At 39.2% G+C, this 19,149-nt stretch overlaps 2 protein-coding genes across 2 annotated transcripts; both read left to right on the plus strand.

Annotated features, from left to right (window-relative positions):
- The first annotated feature begins 2,117 nt into the window (after nt 1–2,117).
- On the plus strand, nt 2,118–7,235 carry mnx2b (motor neuron and pancreas homeobox 2b). The gene is made up of 3 exons (XM_067496063.1): nt 2,118–3,712; nt 4,835–4,995; nt 6,108–7,235. The coding sequence occupies exons 1-3, from the start codon at nt 3,025–3,027 to the stop codon at nt 6,522–6,524; spliced, it is 1,266 nt and encodes a 421-aa protein (XP_067352164.1). The 5' UTR covers nt 2,118–3,024; the 3' UTR covers nt 6,525–7,235.
- A 4,087-nt stretch (nt 7,236–11,322) lies between these two features.
- atic (5-aminoimidazole-4-carboxamide ribonucleotide formyltransferase/IMP cyclohydrolase) lies at nt 11,323–18,630 on the plus strand. The gene is made up of 15 exons (XM_067496067.1): nt 11,323–11,463; nt 11,661–11,787; nt 11,885–12,028; nt 13,285–13,373; nt 13,542–13,693; nt 15,450–15,606; nt 16,173–16,298; nt 16,391–16,498; nt 16,595–16,680; nt 16,781–16,870; nt 16,961–17,086; nt 17,188–17,280; nt 17,355–17,537; nt 17,946–18,101; nt 18,259–18,630. Exons 1-15 carry the CDS (start codon nt 11,445–11,447, stop codon nt 18,376–18,378), a joined length of 1,776 nt encoding a protein of 591 aa, XP_067352168.1. The 5' UTR covers nt 11,323–11,444; the 3' UTR covers nt 18,379–18,630.
- Nucleotides 18,631–19,149: the final 519 nt, after the last annotated feature.

Below are 19,149 nucleotides of genomic sequence, written 5' to 3' on the forward strand. Positions count from 1 at the left end.
CAATAATCTCAAGCAAGCATTTCCTGTACCTGTGGACTAAGACATGCACAAAGTTCAGGAGGAACTTTGCATCATTCCTCTCTATAGAACTGCTTCACATCAACAATATCCTGCAAATCTGATGTGAATGTTTTCGGTTCAGGGTTCAGTTCAGGACTCTGATTGGGTCACTCCACAAGTTAGATTATGTATTTCTAAAGCCATTCAATTTCGGTTGTTGTCAGCACACTGACAGATTTTATAAATGTCAGGCTAGTTCTAGATCACACCTCCATTCTTGTTTCATTGATTGGACTCCAGATTTGCTAACACCTGACTCCAGTTGGTGTTTAGTGACTGCCATTACATTTTCCACTTTCACTTTGTATGGTTAATGGGTTTTTTCAATAAATAAATAAAAGATCACAATTGGTTGGGATTTGTCAGCTTAGAAATATTGTGTTGATATTTGTGACTTTGGTGCTGGTCAGATCACATTTCATGACCCCATTTATGCAGGTGGAGCCTGCCCTTGCTGTCATTGGGCAAAAGGCAGGGTACACCCTAGACAGGTCGCCAGTGTATCTCAGGGCCAACACAGAGAGACAACCATTCACACTCACACCTACAGACAATTCAACGTCACAATTAACATAACTTCCATGTCTCTGGACTGACTGACGGACTGAAACCCGCAACTTTCTAGCTGAGCGCTAAAATTTAAATAAATATTTACAGGGTACACAGTAGTAAACATGCCCTGTCCAAACTGTTTTGAGATGCATTTTGGATTTTATATTCAACATTAGCATCATAAAAAAGACAATCTAATTTTTGGGAAATCTTTCTTTAAACGTTTGATATTTTATCATAGGTTTCAAATAATTGGCCAATCGTTGCATTTTCTTTTTATTTAGATCAAAACAATGTACCGACATTTCTGGGAATGGGGTAGGCCTACGTGTTCTGGGCAAACAGTTAAAAAATGTAATTGCTTTAATAAAACACAGATTTACCTCTAAGAGGCTACAAGACCGAGGACGTGTCTAATACTGTAGATCAGGGGATCCATTTTAATCAAATGTGTTACTAATCAAATAAGACAGAAATGACTTGGAGTGACCTGGGGGTAGTTTTCTTGGTCCAGCCTTGTTTTAATGTAGACCTTTTCAAATATTCCAGATTTTATTGAAATGATTAATAGTGGACCAGAATTACCTAGGCATATTAAACCGACAGCACTGTTTAATCCCGTTACGGAGAAACAAAGTCTGCAATTTCTGTGCCTCTGTTAAGGCGCTCGGGTGACGGATTTATCCGTGGCCGTACTATTTAAATTACTGTAAAAATAATAAAAGCAGGGAACGAGACGCTCCAGGTAAAGAGCTTGAGAGAAACGGGCAGAAAACTGTACTGATTTCCCAGAAGCAAATTACCTTTATATCAGCGCCGGAGACAGGTGGTAATCTGCCTGATGGAGAGCTGCGGGTGAGAGACATGGTTACACCGCTGATGGAGAAAGAGTGTGAGCGAGTCCAATCTCTTGGAGGTCAACCACATGTTCAAGCACACTCTCATGCTCAGGTCTGCCAACGATCCCCCCTGTAGCGCTGGATGGATTTCAATTTCCTAAGATACAGGTTTTCGATGCTTTTGGTGGACACAGATTAGACTGTGACACTGTGTCAAACACAACAGAGACACCTGCACTGCTGTCTGTTACAGAAGGTGTTTGGCCGCTGCTAAAGGGTTGATGAACGTCTTTAAACAAATTAGCAAATAAAAAATGATTTTGATTTAGTGCTCAGGGGGCGTCCAAACGCACCCATGCCACTCTCCACACACAAACACACACAACATATTTGTTAAATTAATCGAATTAATTTATTTCCACTATTATTGCCTAATGCATGGACTGACATCACACAAAAACAAAAAACGTATTAGCCATTTGGCCCCCACAAAACAAGCAAAAGTTTTAGCAAAACATGTAACAAAATAAACTATTAAAAAAATGTCGACGTGGGCCTAAAATAAGGCCATTTAAAAATAAAGAGTGACTGCGTGTGCAAGGTGACGTTTAAGTTAAATGTGCATATGTGTCGACTCTATTTATTTGCACTGTATTGAAATGCATGTTCAGAAATAAACAAAGACCCTGTCCTAATGTGCATTTTAACACATTCCTTTTGTCCGAAACACGTGGGTTTCTGGACATTTTATGCTGTAGCTTCTTAATAATATCAGAAAAGTGCGTCAGTGAGGTAACAGGGCGTTGACGGGGCCACGGGGAAAAGAGGAAGTCACACTCCGATTCAGCTGATTCTCCGGCGCTTTTTCACGTTTCCAAATGGCATCATTTACCTTAGGCAGAAGGTCAAATTAACTTATAGCCTCTTCTGCCAAGTCATTACACGTTATACGAGTGTATGAGTGTGTGCTATTCTTGATCGTAAACTTTAATGGCATCGGTGCCACCTTATAGGAAAAGGACGCAAGCCATTAATAATAGGCCGATTGATTTAAATATTTGAGAGGACGCCGCGCTTTTGCGTATCTTCACCCAATAACATTAAGTCTGATGAGAAACAGCCACTGAGGTGCGGAACACTAATAATTAGTTTGGACAATCACAAACCTTGTTTATGGCAAGGTAGCTGCAATCTGTGGTGAGTATGAGGAGCTGGCAGCAAGATAGATACTGAAAATACAATTGCCTAATCTTCTAATGTACCTCCGCGCTTTGATGCAGTTGAAGGTGTAACAGGCGGGACAAGGGTTGAACATTACCTCACTCTGAATGTTTTCTGGGGGGAGAAACGAGCGAGTAATTAGCTGATTAGAGGCAAGTCAGAACAGCTCAGCCTTCAGCCAATCGTGGCCTGCAGGGGTGGAGAAGGACGGCTGATGGAGTGAGACACTGTCGTTTTGTGAAGGTAGTACCCTAATAAACAGCGGGAAGGACGGAGTGTGGGAGAGCGACATGTAGCCTACAGATACAGTTCAAGGAAGCAGACTCAGAGATGCGCGTGCAAACGTCTGTAAATGAGAGTCTGTCAGTCAAGTAGGCAAAGTGTAAAGAAACAATGCTTGTTGCAAGTTGATACTGTTTATTTTTGTAGCATATCGCTTGTTCTGACCGTCAAGCCTGACTTTTATGAAAGGATAAAGAGAACCTATGAGTTTGTGAGTGGAAGGGGTTCCGCTGTCTGCGCACTGACGCACGGCACAGGTGCGCATCTGCCAAGTTTGACACGTTTCTTCCTTCAAGACCCTGCAGCTCTCCCTAGTGAAGCCGTCATGGAGAAATCGAAAAACTTTAGAATTGACGCCCTGCTCGCTGACGAGACAAAGCGGGGAAGCCGAGACCTCTCCCCCGGTCTGAGCAGCGACAGTCCCGCGGGAAGTCCGATCTCCTGTCGCCGTGCGGATACCCCTCCTCCGCGTGCCGCTCACCTTCAGACCGGAATAATCCACAAACCGGGTGTTCTAAATATCCCACATGCAGGACTCGGTTCACTGCCCCAAGGAGCCATTCCCGGGATGTATCCTGCTCCTGTGTACCCGTTATCGGCGTTGGGTGGGCAGCACCCCGCCTTTGCATACACCGGTTTCACACAACTAACACAGACCTACCCAGAGCACCTGAAGGCGGCTGCGATGGCGGGATCATTTCCCCTGGAGCACTGGATCCGAGCAGGGATCATGATGCCACGACTGCCAGATTACAGCTGTAAGTATTATGCGATCATTTGACTCCTAAAAAGAAACGATGAAGTGCTGTTAACACATGGAGCCAATAGTTATTTTTTCACTTTGACTGTCTCAACCTGTGTCTTATTTTCTATTTTTATGTATTCATCATTGTTACTAAAATAAAAATAGGCACAAATAATAATTCGATCCTAATTTCCTTATAGGCTTAGTTATTGTTATATATATATATATATATATATATATATATTTAATTATTTTGTGCTAAATAATTTCAGTAATTATCAGTACAAAATATTCTTGTAATCTAGACTTAATAAGCCACATAATAGAAGCACCTTTTAAAAATTGTATTTATTTATGGTGGCAAGATATTTCTTTTTGGGGAAGTTAGTTTAGAAAGAGAGTTTTGGCTTTCTAAGACTGGAACAGAACCACGTCCTAAATTAATTTCCCACCCAGTCCAATTATGATTTATAACCTTTTTTTGAATATGTTATGGAAGGTAATACAGGAGATCTTTATAAGTTGGCGTTAGTACATTGTCTGGAACAGAACTGGCCTGGGTTTTACTGCTTATCTGTGTCATATTTTAATTTGGGCTCATTTATTTCTCTATAAACGCCAACCTGATGAAAATTGTCTTTGTGTGACGAAGAAACTATAACCAAACACCTAAAACGTTTTGCAGTTCATCAATAAAATCCGGAAAAGCCTTCATTGAATTTTCATTAAGTTAATGGCTTGCCTGTGTTTTTATGGCCCCTGCGCCCGCATCTACTGTGTCTCCTCGTCAACAATAAACTGGAGTAAAGCTATTACAGTTAATGATGGCCAGAGAGTGCGGGCATATGTGTGAACGTGCCCACCCACAAAATTATATTGAACTTCTTATGTCCTTGGTATTGTATAAACAAGACTAGTGGCATTGTCTCAGACATTTCAGACCCATTTAAGACTATTCTAGGCAAAACAAATTACACTACATTAAAATAGCTTTACAATTCATGAGTTGGATAAGCTCTGTATAGGCGAAAAGCAAAGAAGATGTTATTAAATACACGTGAATGTAAAATATAAGCTTTTCTCTTGCTTGAAGTCTCGGCCAAACAGACAGGTAACTTTGCTCTTGCTCCTCCAGCGGGCCCTCAATCTGGTCTGCTGGGGAAGTGCCGGAGACCCCGCACTGCCTTCACCAGTCAGCAGCTCCTGGAGCTGGAGAACCAGTTCAAACTCAACAAGTACCTGTCGAGGCCCAAACGTTTTGAAGTGGCCACCTCACTAATGCTGACTGAAACACAGGTAATTGAGAGCAGCAGCACGCCACAAGCCAACAGGTTCATTTGAAGGTGAAAAAAACAAAAAAAATAAATTGTTGACTAACTTTTGTAGGCAACAGACATCTGATTTATTTCGTTATTATTCGTTATTTATTTTATTATAACAGAAATCAATCAGAAACAGTCTCTATTCCAGCAGTGCTGTAATTCAGATATGCAGTTATAAATATCTACATATTGATAACAGAAAATATGTTACAAAATCAACAGAAATAAAAGTACAAACAACCATTGTAGTGACTCCACACTTTCACAATTAAAATATACCTTCATTCAGGGAAACTGCTTTGTATTAACTGTCTGTGACTGACATGCAAAAGTGCTGATTATATGGGTGTAATAAAGGCGAGTCACACTGTACAACAAGCACATAAAACTGTACGCCTCCACTTTGTTGTTTTATCATTGTCTGTGATCTTTCCATGTGTCTGCACTGGTTATCTGGCTTCAAAAGAAAAAAAAGTCTTTGGGTATTCTTCTTCTGCAAAATGTAGATGTTGGTTTTGGTTTCGTTTTCATTGCGTTGAAAACGAAACCAAATTGTATTTTCATTGCCATTGTATTTCATTATTATTCTCATTAAAATTAATTATAACTAGGGTATGTCTGATTATAATTATAATTCATATTGTTTTGAAATTGGGTGCATGCTCAAATCACCAGATGTCCAAGTTTCCACAGTGTGATTAAAACATATGTGATTTATGAATTACTTGAATTGAATTTTACTCGAAAAAAAAACCCACAAAAAAAAAAACAAGACTTGCTCTTTTTTATCAATGGGAAGAGAAAATGAGAATGATCCACAAGATTTTAAATCAAGGTCCTTTTATCTACAGCGTAGCCCATAATCTCTTGATTTGGTTTAAGTTTGAAGCAACATTGAAAAAACGACTAAAATGACACAGAAACCCCAGGGAGAGCAAGCAAACAGGGATATCTCTCCCTAGACTGTCACAGACAGAGGTAGTGTTTTTTAAAAAATGGCTTATTTTCTAGAGCTGCAAATGATAGATGTAATACCAATAATATGTATTTTAATTTGTTTAATTTCCTTTGCCCTTTTCTCGGCAGGTCAAAATCTGGTTCCAAAATCGGAGAATGAAGTGGAAGCGCAGTCGAAAGGCCAAAGAACAGGCCAATGCCTCAGCCCAGTCTGAGGCAGAGAGGCTTCGCAGTGGAAGAAAAACGTCCACTGACAAATCTGATGGGAGCAGACGAGCTGTGAATGTGGATGACAGAGGGATAGATCTTGACTTAGAGGATGGAGATGAGGAGGAGGAGGAGGAGGAGGAGGAGGAAGAGGAAGAGGAAGAGGAGGATTCACGGCATGGTTTTTCCGTTCCTTTAGCTAATGGTGTTGCAATGCCCCGATCCACAGACTTCTTGCAGCGTGGCACCCATGTTGGCTACAGTCCCCCCAGCCCTTTCTCTGATGATGAGCCGGAGGATGTGCAAGTAGGTGACAGGAAAATCGGGGCAGGACTGTAAGAGAATGCAGAGGAAACACCTATTTGGTTTGCTGAGGGTTACAGAGGCATGACACTGGGACATGCCTGTGTTTAGAAAATCATTTCTAAGCCTAAAGATTTTTGTTTGGTGTACTTTGTAAATGTGTGTTCCAATTAGACATTTATTGGAATCACTAATTGTTCAAAGACACACAGGATCATACTGTAAAACCTATCTGTGAATAAAATCCTCTCTAAGTATTGAACAGTCTGCAGCATGCTGAAGAAATGCTTAATTCTTACCTAAATTTAGCTGTTTTCACAATGACCTTCTGGTTACCTTGTCTTTGCTCCATCTACTGACATCTGCAGCTCCACCCAGTGAACATATGGTTGCTTGAATGGAGGATGTGAAGTAAGACAAATGGACTGTCGTACAGTCAGAGAGCACCCAAATGTACGGTGTCACGGACAAAGAAAGCTCTGGGTCTTTCTGGGCAAAAACTTTGCCGAACATCCTATGTATTACATTTGCTTTTGTGCTTTCTATGTGAGGTTTTTGTTGTTGTTGTTTTATTGTTCTTAATGATGTTTATGAATTTTGTTCTCTTCACTTGCACAGGTTACACATGTAAATTAATTTAATTTATCTGAATGGCTGTAAAGATGATTCATACATGTATTTCTCTGAAACTAGTTTGTGGTGTAACTGTGAAATATCAGAAATGGCCGCAGAAACAAAATAAAAAGTGTTGAAAAATGTTTTTTTTATTAAATGTTTATACATTATTTTAATCATGATGACAAATATGAAGTGAACAGTTTATGAGACACAGCCAAGCTACAAATCCTCTCTTCATAAAGGTGACATTTCATTTGTAAGGTCATTTTAAAGATATAATTTCCACTGGTGTTGAACTTTGTTATACTGACAGGTGTGTCTATTATTGTGCCCCCCAATTTATATCAATAAGGCCAGACAAAATAACAAAAACACATGTCTGCATACTGCAGTGCGTACGTACATCAATAGCAGCATGATTGCAGAGCTGTTTTGTTAGAGTCCATTAGTTATACATGCATTTACTGTTACTGTCATGGCACCAAAATGAACAGAACACACTGGTAGGAAGACAAACCATTGCCAGAGGTAAGCTTTAGTTTTTAAGGTTAAGTGAGGTTATTGTGCTCCTCTTGCTGTAGGAAAGAACCAAAAATAAGATATATAATATTTGCTAATTTACAATAAAAACAATGTATAGCTGAGGCTGGATATTTTGCACTAAAGAACACAAAGAACAGTGGCAGCATTTCTCTACTTAAGTACAACTTGGAGCTACTTGAACTTTAGAGTATTTTCATTTTGTTACATTTACTTCACTACAGTTAAGAGTGTGATATTATGAGATTTCCATTTGAACTCACTTACACTTAGTTCACAGCTTTGATTACTAGTTTCTTTTCAGATTATCAACCAAATGAATTTGTAGATATTAGAAATTAAGCATCTGTCAGTACAGAAAAAAATGAAATCAGCTCCACCTTGAGCAGCTACTTTGTTCCACACCAAGAATATCTCAGATCTTCGTCCATGTTTTTCATTTATCACCTTTGAGATTTTTCAAACAAATTTGGACAAAACTTCCACATATATGTTCTTAACACTATCAGTCATTTAATACTATCTACAATACACAATTTTCTTGGTGGAGTACTTGCACTTTTATATTTTAAGTAATCTTTTTCATTAGCAAGCTCACTTAATATAGAAAATAACCTGCATTCGTATCTGCTTCGGCACCCTCCTGCTCACGCTCAGCCACCGCTCGGCCTCTGGTGAGGCAACACAGAAGTAATTCTCAGTTCACAGTTTTAATTTATTGCAAAGGCTCTCAGATATTAATTACTGAGTGGGTTTTACTGATATCCAAATAATTAAATTAATGAAAAGGAAGTAAAGCGATCAAAAACCTGATAGTGATGTCACACAGGCCTGTTTTAATTTCCAAGAGCCAACGGCGTGACAAGTGTGTGTAATGCAGCAGGCGTTTTATTGGGCACCCATGTAAAGGCTGGGATTAAAGAGCAGATTAGAGGACATGCAGCCCAGTGTCATTTACACCAACCTCAGACCAGAGTCACATATTTATAAAGTGATTAAATCGTCCTCCTGACTGGGCAGATACTGGCTGCTATTGTAAAAAAAATAAAGCAAAGCAGAACTGGAAGATACAAACAATAAGGAAACTGATGATAAACTAGATTATCAAGTCATTTTTGAAAGGTGAATACTCATGGTTTTCCCTTTGTCATACTGTAGCAAACTCACCACACTTGGACTGTAGACTATTGATCAGACACAATAAGACATTTGAACATGTTAACTTCTGCTTCAGGGAATGATCATTTTGACATCTCATATACTTAACAGTGACTATTAAGGAAAATTATTGTCTGTTGTACTAAAAATTGACTAAATGTAATTGTTGTCCTCTACAGTATGATAACGTTATTTATCTCTGAGCCACAACATGAAGAACAAGTTATTAATGAATTTCTCCTTTCGAGAAAGTTTTTAGCAAATGTGTCTATTTTTAAATCACATATACAGAAATAATATGGGGAAAATGGACTCATCTGAAATGCTAGTGAGCAACTTTTGTTATACGTAGGTTAAGAGATAAACTGATAAATGGCATCTTAGGTTGAACAAACCTGGCTATGGCCTAAATGATAATTAGGCTGCAAAGCATCAAATAGCCTGTTAATCTCAGCAAGTTACATTGCCAGTTACACTTGAGGAACTAACTTTTCAGGTTTGATTTAACAGGGCAGACTAGAATACACAACAAGCTTGCAGACTGAACCTCTGTCAAAGTGCAGTTTTTAATTTGGCTGATGAAAAATCATACGAATCAATAGGAGCTCGTTTAGTTGTGTGACTTGTCATCTCCATGACAAATGCCATTTGGCCTGTTTTATGACACAGGCCCTTCTGACACAATACAAAACTCATAGCTAATTGATAAGCCAGCGAAGCAATATATAGAGGTCATTGATTCCTTTTCTCTTCTAATTTAATCTGAATACACCAGTCTTGTTGATTAAATATTCCCCACGTAAATTACTGTTACTGCTGAAAACGCTGTCGGTGTTCTCAAGGGCCGGCTCTACAAAAAGTGCTGACAGCCTTCTCCCTCTTCCTTTTTTTAACTAATAATGAATAGTGAGCTTGTGTCTTTCTATAAAAGTTTCATTGTCTATTGAATCACTCAAGTCACCCCTGAAATGTCAGCTCAGCCCTCAAACATAGAGTGTTTACCAGAAACCCCCATTTTCATAGTTAGACAAATAAATCGGCCTCTTTCTTGCTTTGTTGGATAATAAATCAAGGCCCCTTAAAATATTTACACCCTATAGTTTAATCAATCAGGAGAATGTCAGGCTCATTACGTAAATATGCACAGATTGTGTGATATTTTAATGTAATCACACATATTGGTGCTGGTTTCCTGGGCCCTGTCCTGTCACTTAACTAATGGCCAAGTAAAGGAGTGAGTGACAGGGTCCAATAAATTCACATCTGTCTGACTTAAAATGCTCTTCTAAAGCATGAAAAGGCTCTGTTTTTTCCAATAAAGTTTATTGAAAATGCATGGCGGGGGGGGGGGGGGGGGGGGTTATTCATGAGCATCATTTATTGTTGCAGGAAATGTGTGTTACAGATTACAGTTTGCGCCCCCATTTGTTGTCAGTGTCACCTTCAGGTTTTTTTTTTATTTGTATTTTTTTTTCTTTTGCTGATCTGCATGAAACAAATGAAAACACAAATACTGTCTTTTTCTTTAAGTTTTAGGATAAATTAGGCCTTTTTGACAGCTAAAAAGGGCCACAAAATTAAATTTGTATGTCTTGCTAGGAATAAATCGGAGTACCGAAGAGTATTGGATTATTATCTGACGTTTTTAAATATACTTAAAACCTGAACTTTTTTCCTCTTTCGGCTTATATTGTGAGTTCAGGGTCGCCACAGCGGATCCTTGTTCACATGTTGATTGTCACGGTTTTACACCGGATGCCCTTCCTGACGGAACCTTCCCCAATTCTTCTGCCGGGTTTGGGTCACGTCTGCCCTCTTGTGGCAAAACAGAGGAAGGGATTTGTCCTGAAAGTTCTATCAGAGATAGAGACAAAAGCGAAAGATAAACAAGTGACACATTGGCCATTAAATACTGGGAGTAACGAGCTGATGATCGTCTACTTTTCCTTTGTCTATTTGTGCAGCTTTGCAGACAGCAGCTTACATTACCCGAAACACAATTTGTTTGTTGATCATTAAAAGTAGGAGAATACCTGTGTTTAAATATGACAATATAGATTTTCAGACTGTGTTAACATTCTTTTAAGAATTTAGCCAATTTTAATGGATATTTATTCGTGTTAGGTACTTGACAAATAAATGTGGGGAGAAAAACCTTTAATGAAACAAATCTATGTTAGTTAATTAAAAACATAGTTCGGATTTAACTGATATATGATGAATTATAGCAGGCAGAGATCCCTGAAATTCACATTTAGAGATTCTGTATGTATGTAGTGTCCTTGATAAGGTTCTTCTTCAGTTTAATGGCTCGTTTAAATTAAAACGTGGAGTTTTCTTTATTGGTGTTGTAGATACCTTTATTGATGAGCCTCATCCTTGTCTGCAGACGTGAAGCCTTTTGCCCTGAGTTCTTTTTTGGGGGGGGGGAGTTGGTGGTTGTTTTCTTTTTTTGCCTTGTTTCGGGGCCTGAAATTGCGCATTCCGTGCGGCGCACGTCTCTCCTGGGTGCGTCGGGGGCGGGACGAGCTCCGCAAGCTGCACATGATTAAAACGTGCAGTTTTGTCTCTGACTTTTGCACAGTTTGTTTATCAGAGTAGGAGAAGGCTGACGTCCAGCCGGACCGTGGACTTGAGAACATGGCCTCCTCGGAGCTTGGTAAGGATCCTCACAGATTTAATTAATATTCCGTCGTCTTCAGAAAGTTGTGTTGTGGGACAAGCAGGATGCTAGTTCACAGGCTAACATTAGCCAACGTGCTCCTCTGTGCTTCGGTAAAACATACACGCACTTCACTTTTTGTGTTTAAAAAATAGGTAGATAACGTTAAAAGTCTGTTTTATATGAACTTACAGCACTTTTGAGTGTGTCGGACAAAAGTGGACTGCTGGACTTTGCCAAAAGTCTGGTGGATGTGGGACTGTCTCTGGTCGCCTCAGGTGGCACAGCCAAAGCCCTGCGTGATGCTGGACTGTCTGTCAGGTGGGTTGTCCCGCTAGTTTTATCATAAACATCAATCTGGTGTAGTGGTTGGTTTTCCTGGTGGGCTTCTCTAAACTGTGTGTGTTTGACCTGCCAGGGATGTGTCTGAGCTGACCGGACACCCAGAGATGTTGGGAGGCAGAGTAAAGACCCTGCATCCTGCTGTCCATGGAGGCATCCTGGCCAGGAAAACCCCAAATGACACTGCAGACCTGGAGAAGCTGGGCTACAGCCTAGTCAGGTGAGAGAGCTGCAGCTACCGGACGTATTGCTAAAATCTATACTGTGTACATCCACCTCTTCAGGTGGTCTCAGTGAATATGCATCTGCAGTAGACTAAAATGACTAAAAATGCATGCATGGCCTGTGACTGTCAAGCAGACCCTGGGGTAACCGGTTGTAGAGCAGTGTAAAGCACGTGTCCCTGGTTTATTGGAAAACTGCAACTACTGCCATAAGCTCATCTCATGACTCTCATTTGTTTAGATCTCAAAGAATGTGATTAAATGTCACTGGAGAATTAACCAACAAACTAGATAAAGCATGACTGCATAGATCTTGATGACTGCAAACTAATTTGATAGAAGAATCACGGGTTTCTGTGTTTATTGACTTTTTTTAAGTTTTGTGTGCATGCGATACAGAGGTTGAATGGGTCATCAGACAGGGATGAAAGGATAAGCAGGAAATCTAACACTACTATTCTCATCATGTGCTGTTTTTTTGTTTAGTTTTTTTCCCCCTGAATGTTCATTTGGTTTTAAAAATAAAACTATAAAGTCAGTATGTTGACGTCTTCCTGTCCTCTTGTCTGGCCCTGTAGTGTTCAGTTTGTCATCTTTTGGGAAAAAGAAAATGCATATATTGCACAAGTTCATACTTATTTTCTGTTTATCGTCTAATCATTGCAACATTATTGATTAAGGTATGGCACAGCCAAGAACACAGAAAGTAAGTGAGGCGGGGAAAAAGCAGTTGTGACAGTGAAAGCTGATTTAGGATTTGTGACTACAGCATTTATTGGAGCAGAGCGTCTAATAAAGTGAATTTATGTTTAGGCAAATTTGACAGATTAGGTCATTTTCACAGAAGGTTGTCCTAACTTCTATGAAGACAGAGACAGCTAGTTGTGACAGAATTTTGATGCACTTTTTAACAAAGCTCAACATTGTTAATTCTGCTTCCTAACTGTAAAGAAACACATAATGAGGAAGTTAGGTGACATGTTGGTGGGCGGAGTTTTCCTCACACGCATAAATCAGCCACAGTGCAAGAGTGGCCCTGTATACAGCTGCACAGAGCCAAGTGAATAATCATTATTGGATTATTCACATGTTGTTATACTATGTGATTTGCATTAATGCAAATCACATAGTATAACACCATGCGGTATTGAGCCAGAAATCACAATTTGATACATTTTCTGCAGTTCAGCCTTAGTCGTGTGTGTGGTGGTATTTTCTGAAGAATCAAACATATTTGCCCACTGTTTTCTAGAGTGGTAGCATGCAACCTTTACCCATTTGTGAAGACTGTCTCTAACCCAACTGTTACAGTGGAGGATGCTGTAGAGCAGATCGATATTGGTAAGTAGAACTCTAGCTTTAAAAAAAAAAAAATACACATAAGTTAAATAATGCACAGTAACGGAAAGCTCATGCCTCTAGTGCATTAATAACCAAATTTATTCCAGCGAATATTGACGTTTGTGTGATTACTTGCAATTACACTAGGTTATTTTCTTTCCATCCCAGGAGGAGTAACTCTGCTTAGAGCAGCAGCCAAGAATCATGCTCGAGTCACGATTGTGTGTGATCCTTCTGACTATTTGCTTGTTGCCAAGGAGATGGAGAGTTCAGGAGACAAAGATACAACATTGGAAACACGCAGGACTCTAGCCCTCAAAGTAAATTTGATTTCCATATAACTTGCAAGTATTAAAATTATTTTTTTTTATTTTTTTTACAAAACTGGCACATTTAGGTCATTTTTAGTGCAAAATATTCTACACATTCTCTGCATTAAATTTCTGTTCAAAAGGAAAATGTAATCTGCCAAATTAAAATTTTGTAGCAGGGATTGTTTTTTTTATGTTTTTATAAAAAAAAAATTAACAGTAGTGAGTTATGAAAGAAGCAGCACGACATACTGTTTCTGGGTTTGCTCAGAAACATTGAAAAAACATTGTGCCGAAAAATATGTGAAGCAAAGACGTGCATTTTGGAAAAAGAGGTGAAGACCTTTGGCTTTTTCATGTCATGAGAGGACCTCATCTAAAATGATAGATGCATAACATCAACCACATAACATTCATAATAGTTCATCAGAGTCAAAGAATCTGCCAAAAGGATTCTGCGCCCAACTTCAGTTAATACACTGGGTGCAAAAGTTTCCATCCTATTATTTTCAAATAAGAAAATGAGTATTGCCTTTTTTTTCCTGCAACATAATATTTAACACTCAGTTAACTAGTACAAATGGTTCTTCATTACAAGTACAGAAATTGTCGCATGTATATAAATGTTATAGTAAAATAATGACCTTTTTAGATTTGTTTCTGTTCTGAAAAAGGAACATTATCTGAATATTAATTAATTCTTAAAATTAATAGAGTCTTTTTTTTTTTTACTTTTTTGACATTTTAAAATGGGGGGGGGGGAATGGAAACTCTTGCAACTAACTGTATAAAATATGTAGAGTATGTGACTGACTGGGTAATTCTCCTTCCCATCGCCTGTTGTGTTGGGGATGTTGTACAAAAAATGAGACTTTGCTGCATCGTGTTGTGTTTTTGTTGTTTGCTTAGAGCTGAGGTTCAGTGAAAGACAAAGTCCAGTCTAAGCTTATCGAAGTGTTGAAATGTGTTGAGCTTAAGTTGGGGATTTGACGACCTGTGAACTTTGACCTTTTAGCCAGACTTTGTATTAATTGTGTATTTGAGGTGACACTTAACCCTTTAACTTCCACACTAAGAAATACATTTGCAAAAAATATTAGTGAAATTGTGTTGCTGCCTCTTCGTTTAGCAATATTTTAGGTTTTCTTTGTCAGATTACCCAATCGGGAAGCAGATATGCACGTCAACCTGCTGGTTGAGTTTTCCTACTGTACTTTTCATACATAGTCCATGTCAATTTAACAGCTTTCAGACAATAATATTTCTTCAAAGCTTCACCACCCACTGTATATAATCAATGTTACATACACTACTCAATGAGGTAAATGACGATAAACAGACAAAGAGAGGTTTTCAGAGTGTTTACTACGTCAAAATAGCGTCACAAAAAGGTCAACCTCGCAGTTACAATTCCAGTTAGTTAATGCAGCTATTTAGTCATGACCTTGTCTTAAATTCCTGATTGTAAAGTGACTTGTAAATACTTTGAGGCATGAGAACATAACATTAGTTGATGTATTTACACTCCAGACTGTAAGTATTTGGACTATTATAAATGCTTTTGTTCTACTGGCTCTGATTCAGCAAATTCAGTTTCTCTCACTGTTCTTTCAATGTGGATCTAAGACTTAATCAAATTAAACCTGAAACCTGGTACTTTGATGTGGTATCCATCATTTTTATTTCGGACTAAATGTGATATGCAAAACTGCCTAAATGCTCACCTCTTTATACCAAAGTGTTCTTTAAATTATTTTCTCTTTAGGCCTTCACACACACAGCACAGTATGATGAGGCCATATCGGACTACTTTCGTGGACAGTACAGCAGTGGTGTTTCCCAGTTGCCGCTGCGTTATGGCATGAACCCCCACCAGGCACCCGCCCAACTCTACACCCTGCGGCCAGCCCTCCCCCTTAGAGGTAGAGCCACATGACAACTGAATAACCGTGTTAGAAATATTCAGTGATTTGTCTTTACGTTTTTTTTTATATTTACCTACTTAGGGGGTTGAAAGAGAAGAACAATACCACTTCTTTTCTCTGCATTTCTCACTCATTAACACTTCTTTTCTAGTTTAGTCTGCAGAAAAATCTGAATTCAAAAGATGTAAAACAATTTGTATTGTGTTAATTTGTTAACTGATGGGGTGAAGTGGCAGATTTAGACTGACATGAGTGCTATTGTGTTATTATTGTATATTTAAAAAAAAAAACATGTTGTTGGTTTATGTAATAGTCTTTTCTAGACCATTTAACAATGAGTGCAGCTGAAGAAAAGAGTCAAGTCACCAGTGATTAGATGGCAAAGAGGCAGGAGCCATTCAGAGCCTGTCCATATCCATGTCTGAATAGGCAGATCAAATAAAAGCACCTTTAGCACACTATGTACACTGGAATTTATTATTTTGGTCAAGTGACCATCATGCATTTCAAATGGCAAATTCAGAACATTACAAATCTAACTTAGTAAAACGTTTGCTTCTTAGTGGTCAACGGTTCTCCCGGCTTTATCAATTTGTGTGATGCTCTGAATGCCTGGCAGCTGGTCCGAGAGTTAAAGGGCGCCCTCGGCCTGGCTGCTGCCACCTCCTTCAAACATGTCAGCCCAGCAGGTAAGATGGAAAGTGCCATGCAGATTCTTAGCAGTATGCACTTATGGATACAGGTCTCACATCTAAAAGTGATTTTCACCTTTCTTCTAAAGGAGCTGCAGTAGGAGTTCCTCTGACTGAGGAGGAAGCCAAAGTGTGTATGGTCCATGATATGCTGAAGGATCTCACCCCACTGGCCACTGCCTATGCTAGGGCGAGAGGTGAAAGATATCACTAATGTGGTAGGAATCCAGGACTGGATTGTGTGGAGCTTTTTGTTAATGGGACTGTACAAACTTTCTCTCACATATCTCCAGGTTCAGACAGGATGTCTTCTTTTGGAGACTTCATAGCTGTGTCGGATATGTGCGATGTTGCCACAGCCAAGATTATATCAAGAGAGGTGAATTAGCCTGTCAGAAAACAAATACAGAAAAAACAAATGGTTTGTGCTGCAGTGTTATTTTGCTGTGCCTCAACTGTGATTGAATTTGATTGCTCAGGTTTCAGATGGCATTATTGCTCCTGGTTATGATGATGAGGCACTCAAGATCCTCTCTAAAAAGAAGAATGGCAACTACTGTGTACTTCAGGTGACTGATTTATTTATTTATTTTTAAATGGTTAGGAGTATATTAGCTGTTTTGAGTTACACATTTTTGACCGTGTGGTCTTTGTCTCAGATGGATCCAGATTATGAGCCTGATGAGATGGAGGTGAGAGTGTTGTTTGGTCTCTATCTCAAACAAAAGAGAAATGGAGCAGTCCTCAATAAAGAATTCTTCAGCAATGTGGTTTCCAAGGGCTCGGTGAGTCACTGTAGGCCTTTATTTTGTATATTTGATATTTAGTGGCACATTCATCTCTAAATGACAGGTGTCTATCTTTTCGTTTGCTTTGTGTCCACTAGCTCTCTGAACAAGCAGTCCGTGACCTTACTGTGGCCACTATTGCAGTCAAGTACACTCAGTCCAACTCTGTGTGCTATGCCAAAGATGGACAGGTAAGAAAAGAGGCAGATGGATGAGGAATCTGGATGAGCCACAAATGTTTCTCTAATATTTCTTATATTGTTAGGTTATTGGTATTGGAGCAGGCCAGCAGTCTCGTATCCACTGCACACGTCTCGCAGGTGACAAGGCTGATAACTGGTGGCTGAGGCACCACCCAAGTGTCCTGAACATGAAGTTTCGCAGTGGTGTAAAGCGAGCAGAGATGGCCAACGCCATCGACCAGTATGTCAGCAACACCATTGGAGAGGTAAGGGGGTTACAATCAGAAAGAAGGAACTTTTAAGATTAGAGAGCATATAAAATTGCAGAATTTCTTTATTATATATTTATATAATTTTTTTTATCAAAAATTCCAGTGATAATCTCAAATTTCAGGAAGTCTTGAGAGATGCATTGCACTGTGGGAATGGAAATTTTTTGTATTGTTATAAACGTTAGCTGTTTGGCTGGCTGTCCTCGGGTTAACATTGACGTCAATCAGGGCATTATGCTTTTACCTATGGCTCCAGTAGATTTCACTGTATTGCTATACTTCAGTAGATCAAAATTGTGGCCATAGACGTTTATACAATCCAGCTCTGTCTCTGGGTTGTGGTATGTAAATAGGAGTGTAATAAATGAAAAGTCTTGTATTGTGTGACTTTTGTATTGAAAGGGCCCAGACTTGACACATTGGAAGTCAATGTATGAAGTGGTGCCTGAGCCCCTGTCAGAGATGGAAAAGAAGAACTGGATCAGCTCTCTGCAGGCCGTGGCCGTCAGCTCTGATGCCTTCTTCCCCTTCAGAGATAACATAGATCGTGCCAAACAGGTAAATATCTCCAACTTTTTCTGAGTTCTCTACTCATCCTATATGCACTTGGTGTTGAAGTTTTGAGGGAATGGCCTGCAAACTAACTGTACCCGTGTTGCACACTGGTTGGAAAACTCATCTCTCTATTTCTACTTCTTCCTCAATGTGTCTGTAGAGTGGCGTTGAGTACATAGCAGCTCCGGCAGGCTCTGCTGCTGACGAGGTTGTTATTAAGGCCTGCAATGAGCAGGGCATCACTCTGGTGCACACCAACCTGCGGCTCTTCCACCATTAAGCACTTCAACACATTCCAAGGTGTGCTTTAAACTCAACTGGTTTTGTATCATTAGAATTAAAGTTGTAACATTGCTGATACTCAAAACATTCCTACCCTCCTAAAGTTTGAAGGTCACAAATGCTACAAATGTTTTGTAACACTAAATGCATTCCTAAGTTGTGATACTAATATTAGAGAATTATGTATTAACTGTTCATTCTAGGTCAGCCATGTTTCAGTAAGAAATAAACTGTGAATGACATCTCCTAAGTATTTGTTCTGTTTATTGGCCATACTAATGGTGAGACTTTAAAAGACAAAATGTCAGCTTGCAGCAATGACTTCTTGCTGTGGAATAATTATGAAGGAGACTCTTTAGCACCATCTACAGAATTACATTTCTTCAATTTAGTGAAGTATCTCAATTTTGAGATGGATCACCAGGACATTAATATACTCCCCGTGATCAATGTTGATCACTCCTGTCATTACATTTAGTAATTAGTCATGCTGTTTTTGAAATGCAATGTAGTTAGTTAAATTCTCAGAGTGCACACATGGACAGAAGAAGCCTGGGATTGAATCCACCCTGTCATTGGTGGAAAGCTTGCTTTAATTCAGCCACGTCCTCCCACTACTCCATGCTTTGATTAATGACATCCCATTTCCCTCATCTGCACAGTGCCTTCACGTTGTGTGTTTTGTTTTTAGTTTTTAAACCCTTTTTCTCACTCAGCTATTTAGGATTCAGTTTTTACATTGCATTTGTTCAGAGTTGAACCATGAAGA

Source organism: Channa argus, chromosome 2, assembly GCF_033026475.1.
Source record: "Channa argus isolate prfri chromosome 2, Channa argus male v1.0, whole genome shotgun sequence".
NCBI lineage: Eukaryota > Metazoa > Chordata > Actinopteri > Anabantiformes > Channidae > Channa > Channa argus.

Excerpts from the sequence above, each read along its gene's own strand:
- mnx2b (XM_067496063.1), top strand. The coding sequence starts at position 3,025 with ATGAGAGTCTGTCAGTCAAGTAGGCAAAGTGTAAAGAAACAATGCTTG. Across the intron at positions 3,713-4,834 it reads ACGACTGCCAGATTACAGCT|CGGGCCCTCAATCTGGTCTG; the intron begins GTAAGTATTATG and ends TTGCTCCTCCAG. Across the intron at positions 4,996-6,107 it reads TAATGCTGACTGAAACACAG|GTCAAAATCTGGTTCCAAAA; the intron begins GTAATTGAGAGC and ends TTTTCTCGGCAG.
- atic (XM_067496067.1), top strand. Across the intron at positions 11,788-11,884 it reads GATGCTGGACTGTCTGTCAG|GGATGTGTCTGAGCTGACCG; the intron begins GTGGGTTGTCCC and ends TTGACCTGCCAG. Across the intron at positions 16,299-16,390 it reads CAAACATGTCAGCCCAGCAG|GAGCTGCAGTAGGAGTTCCT; the intron begins GTAAGATGGAAA and ends TTTCTTCTAAAG.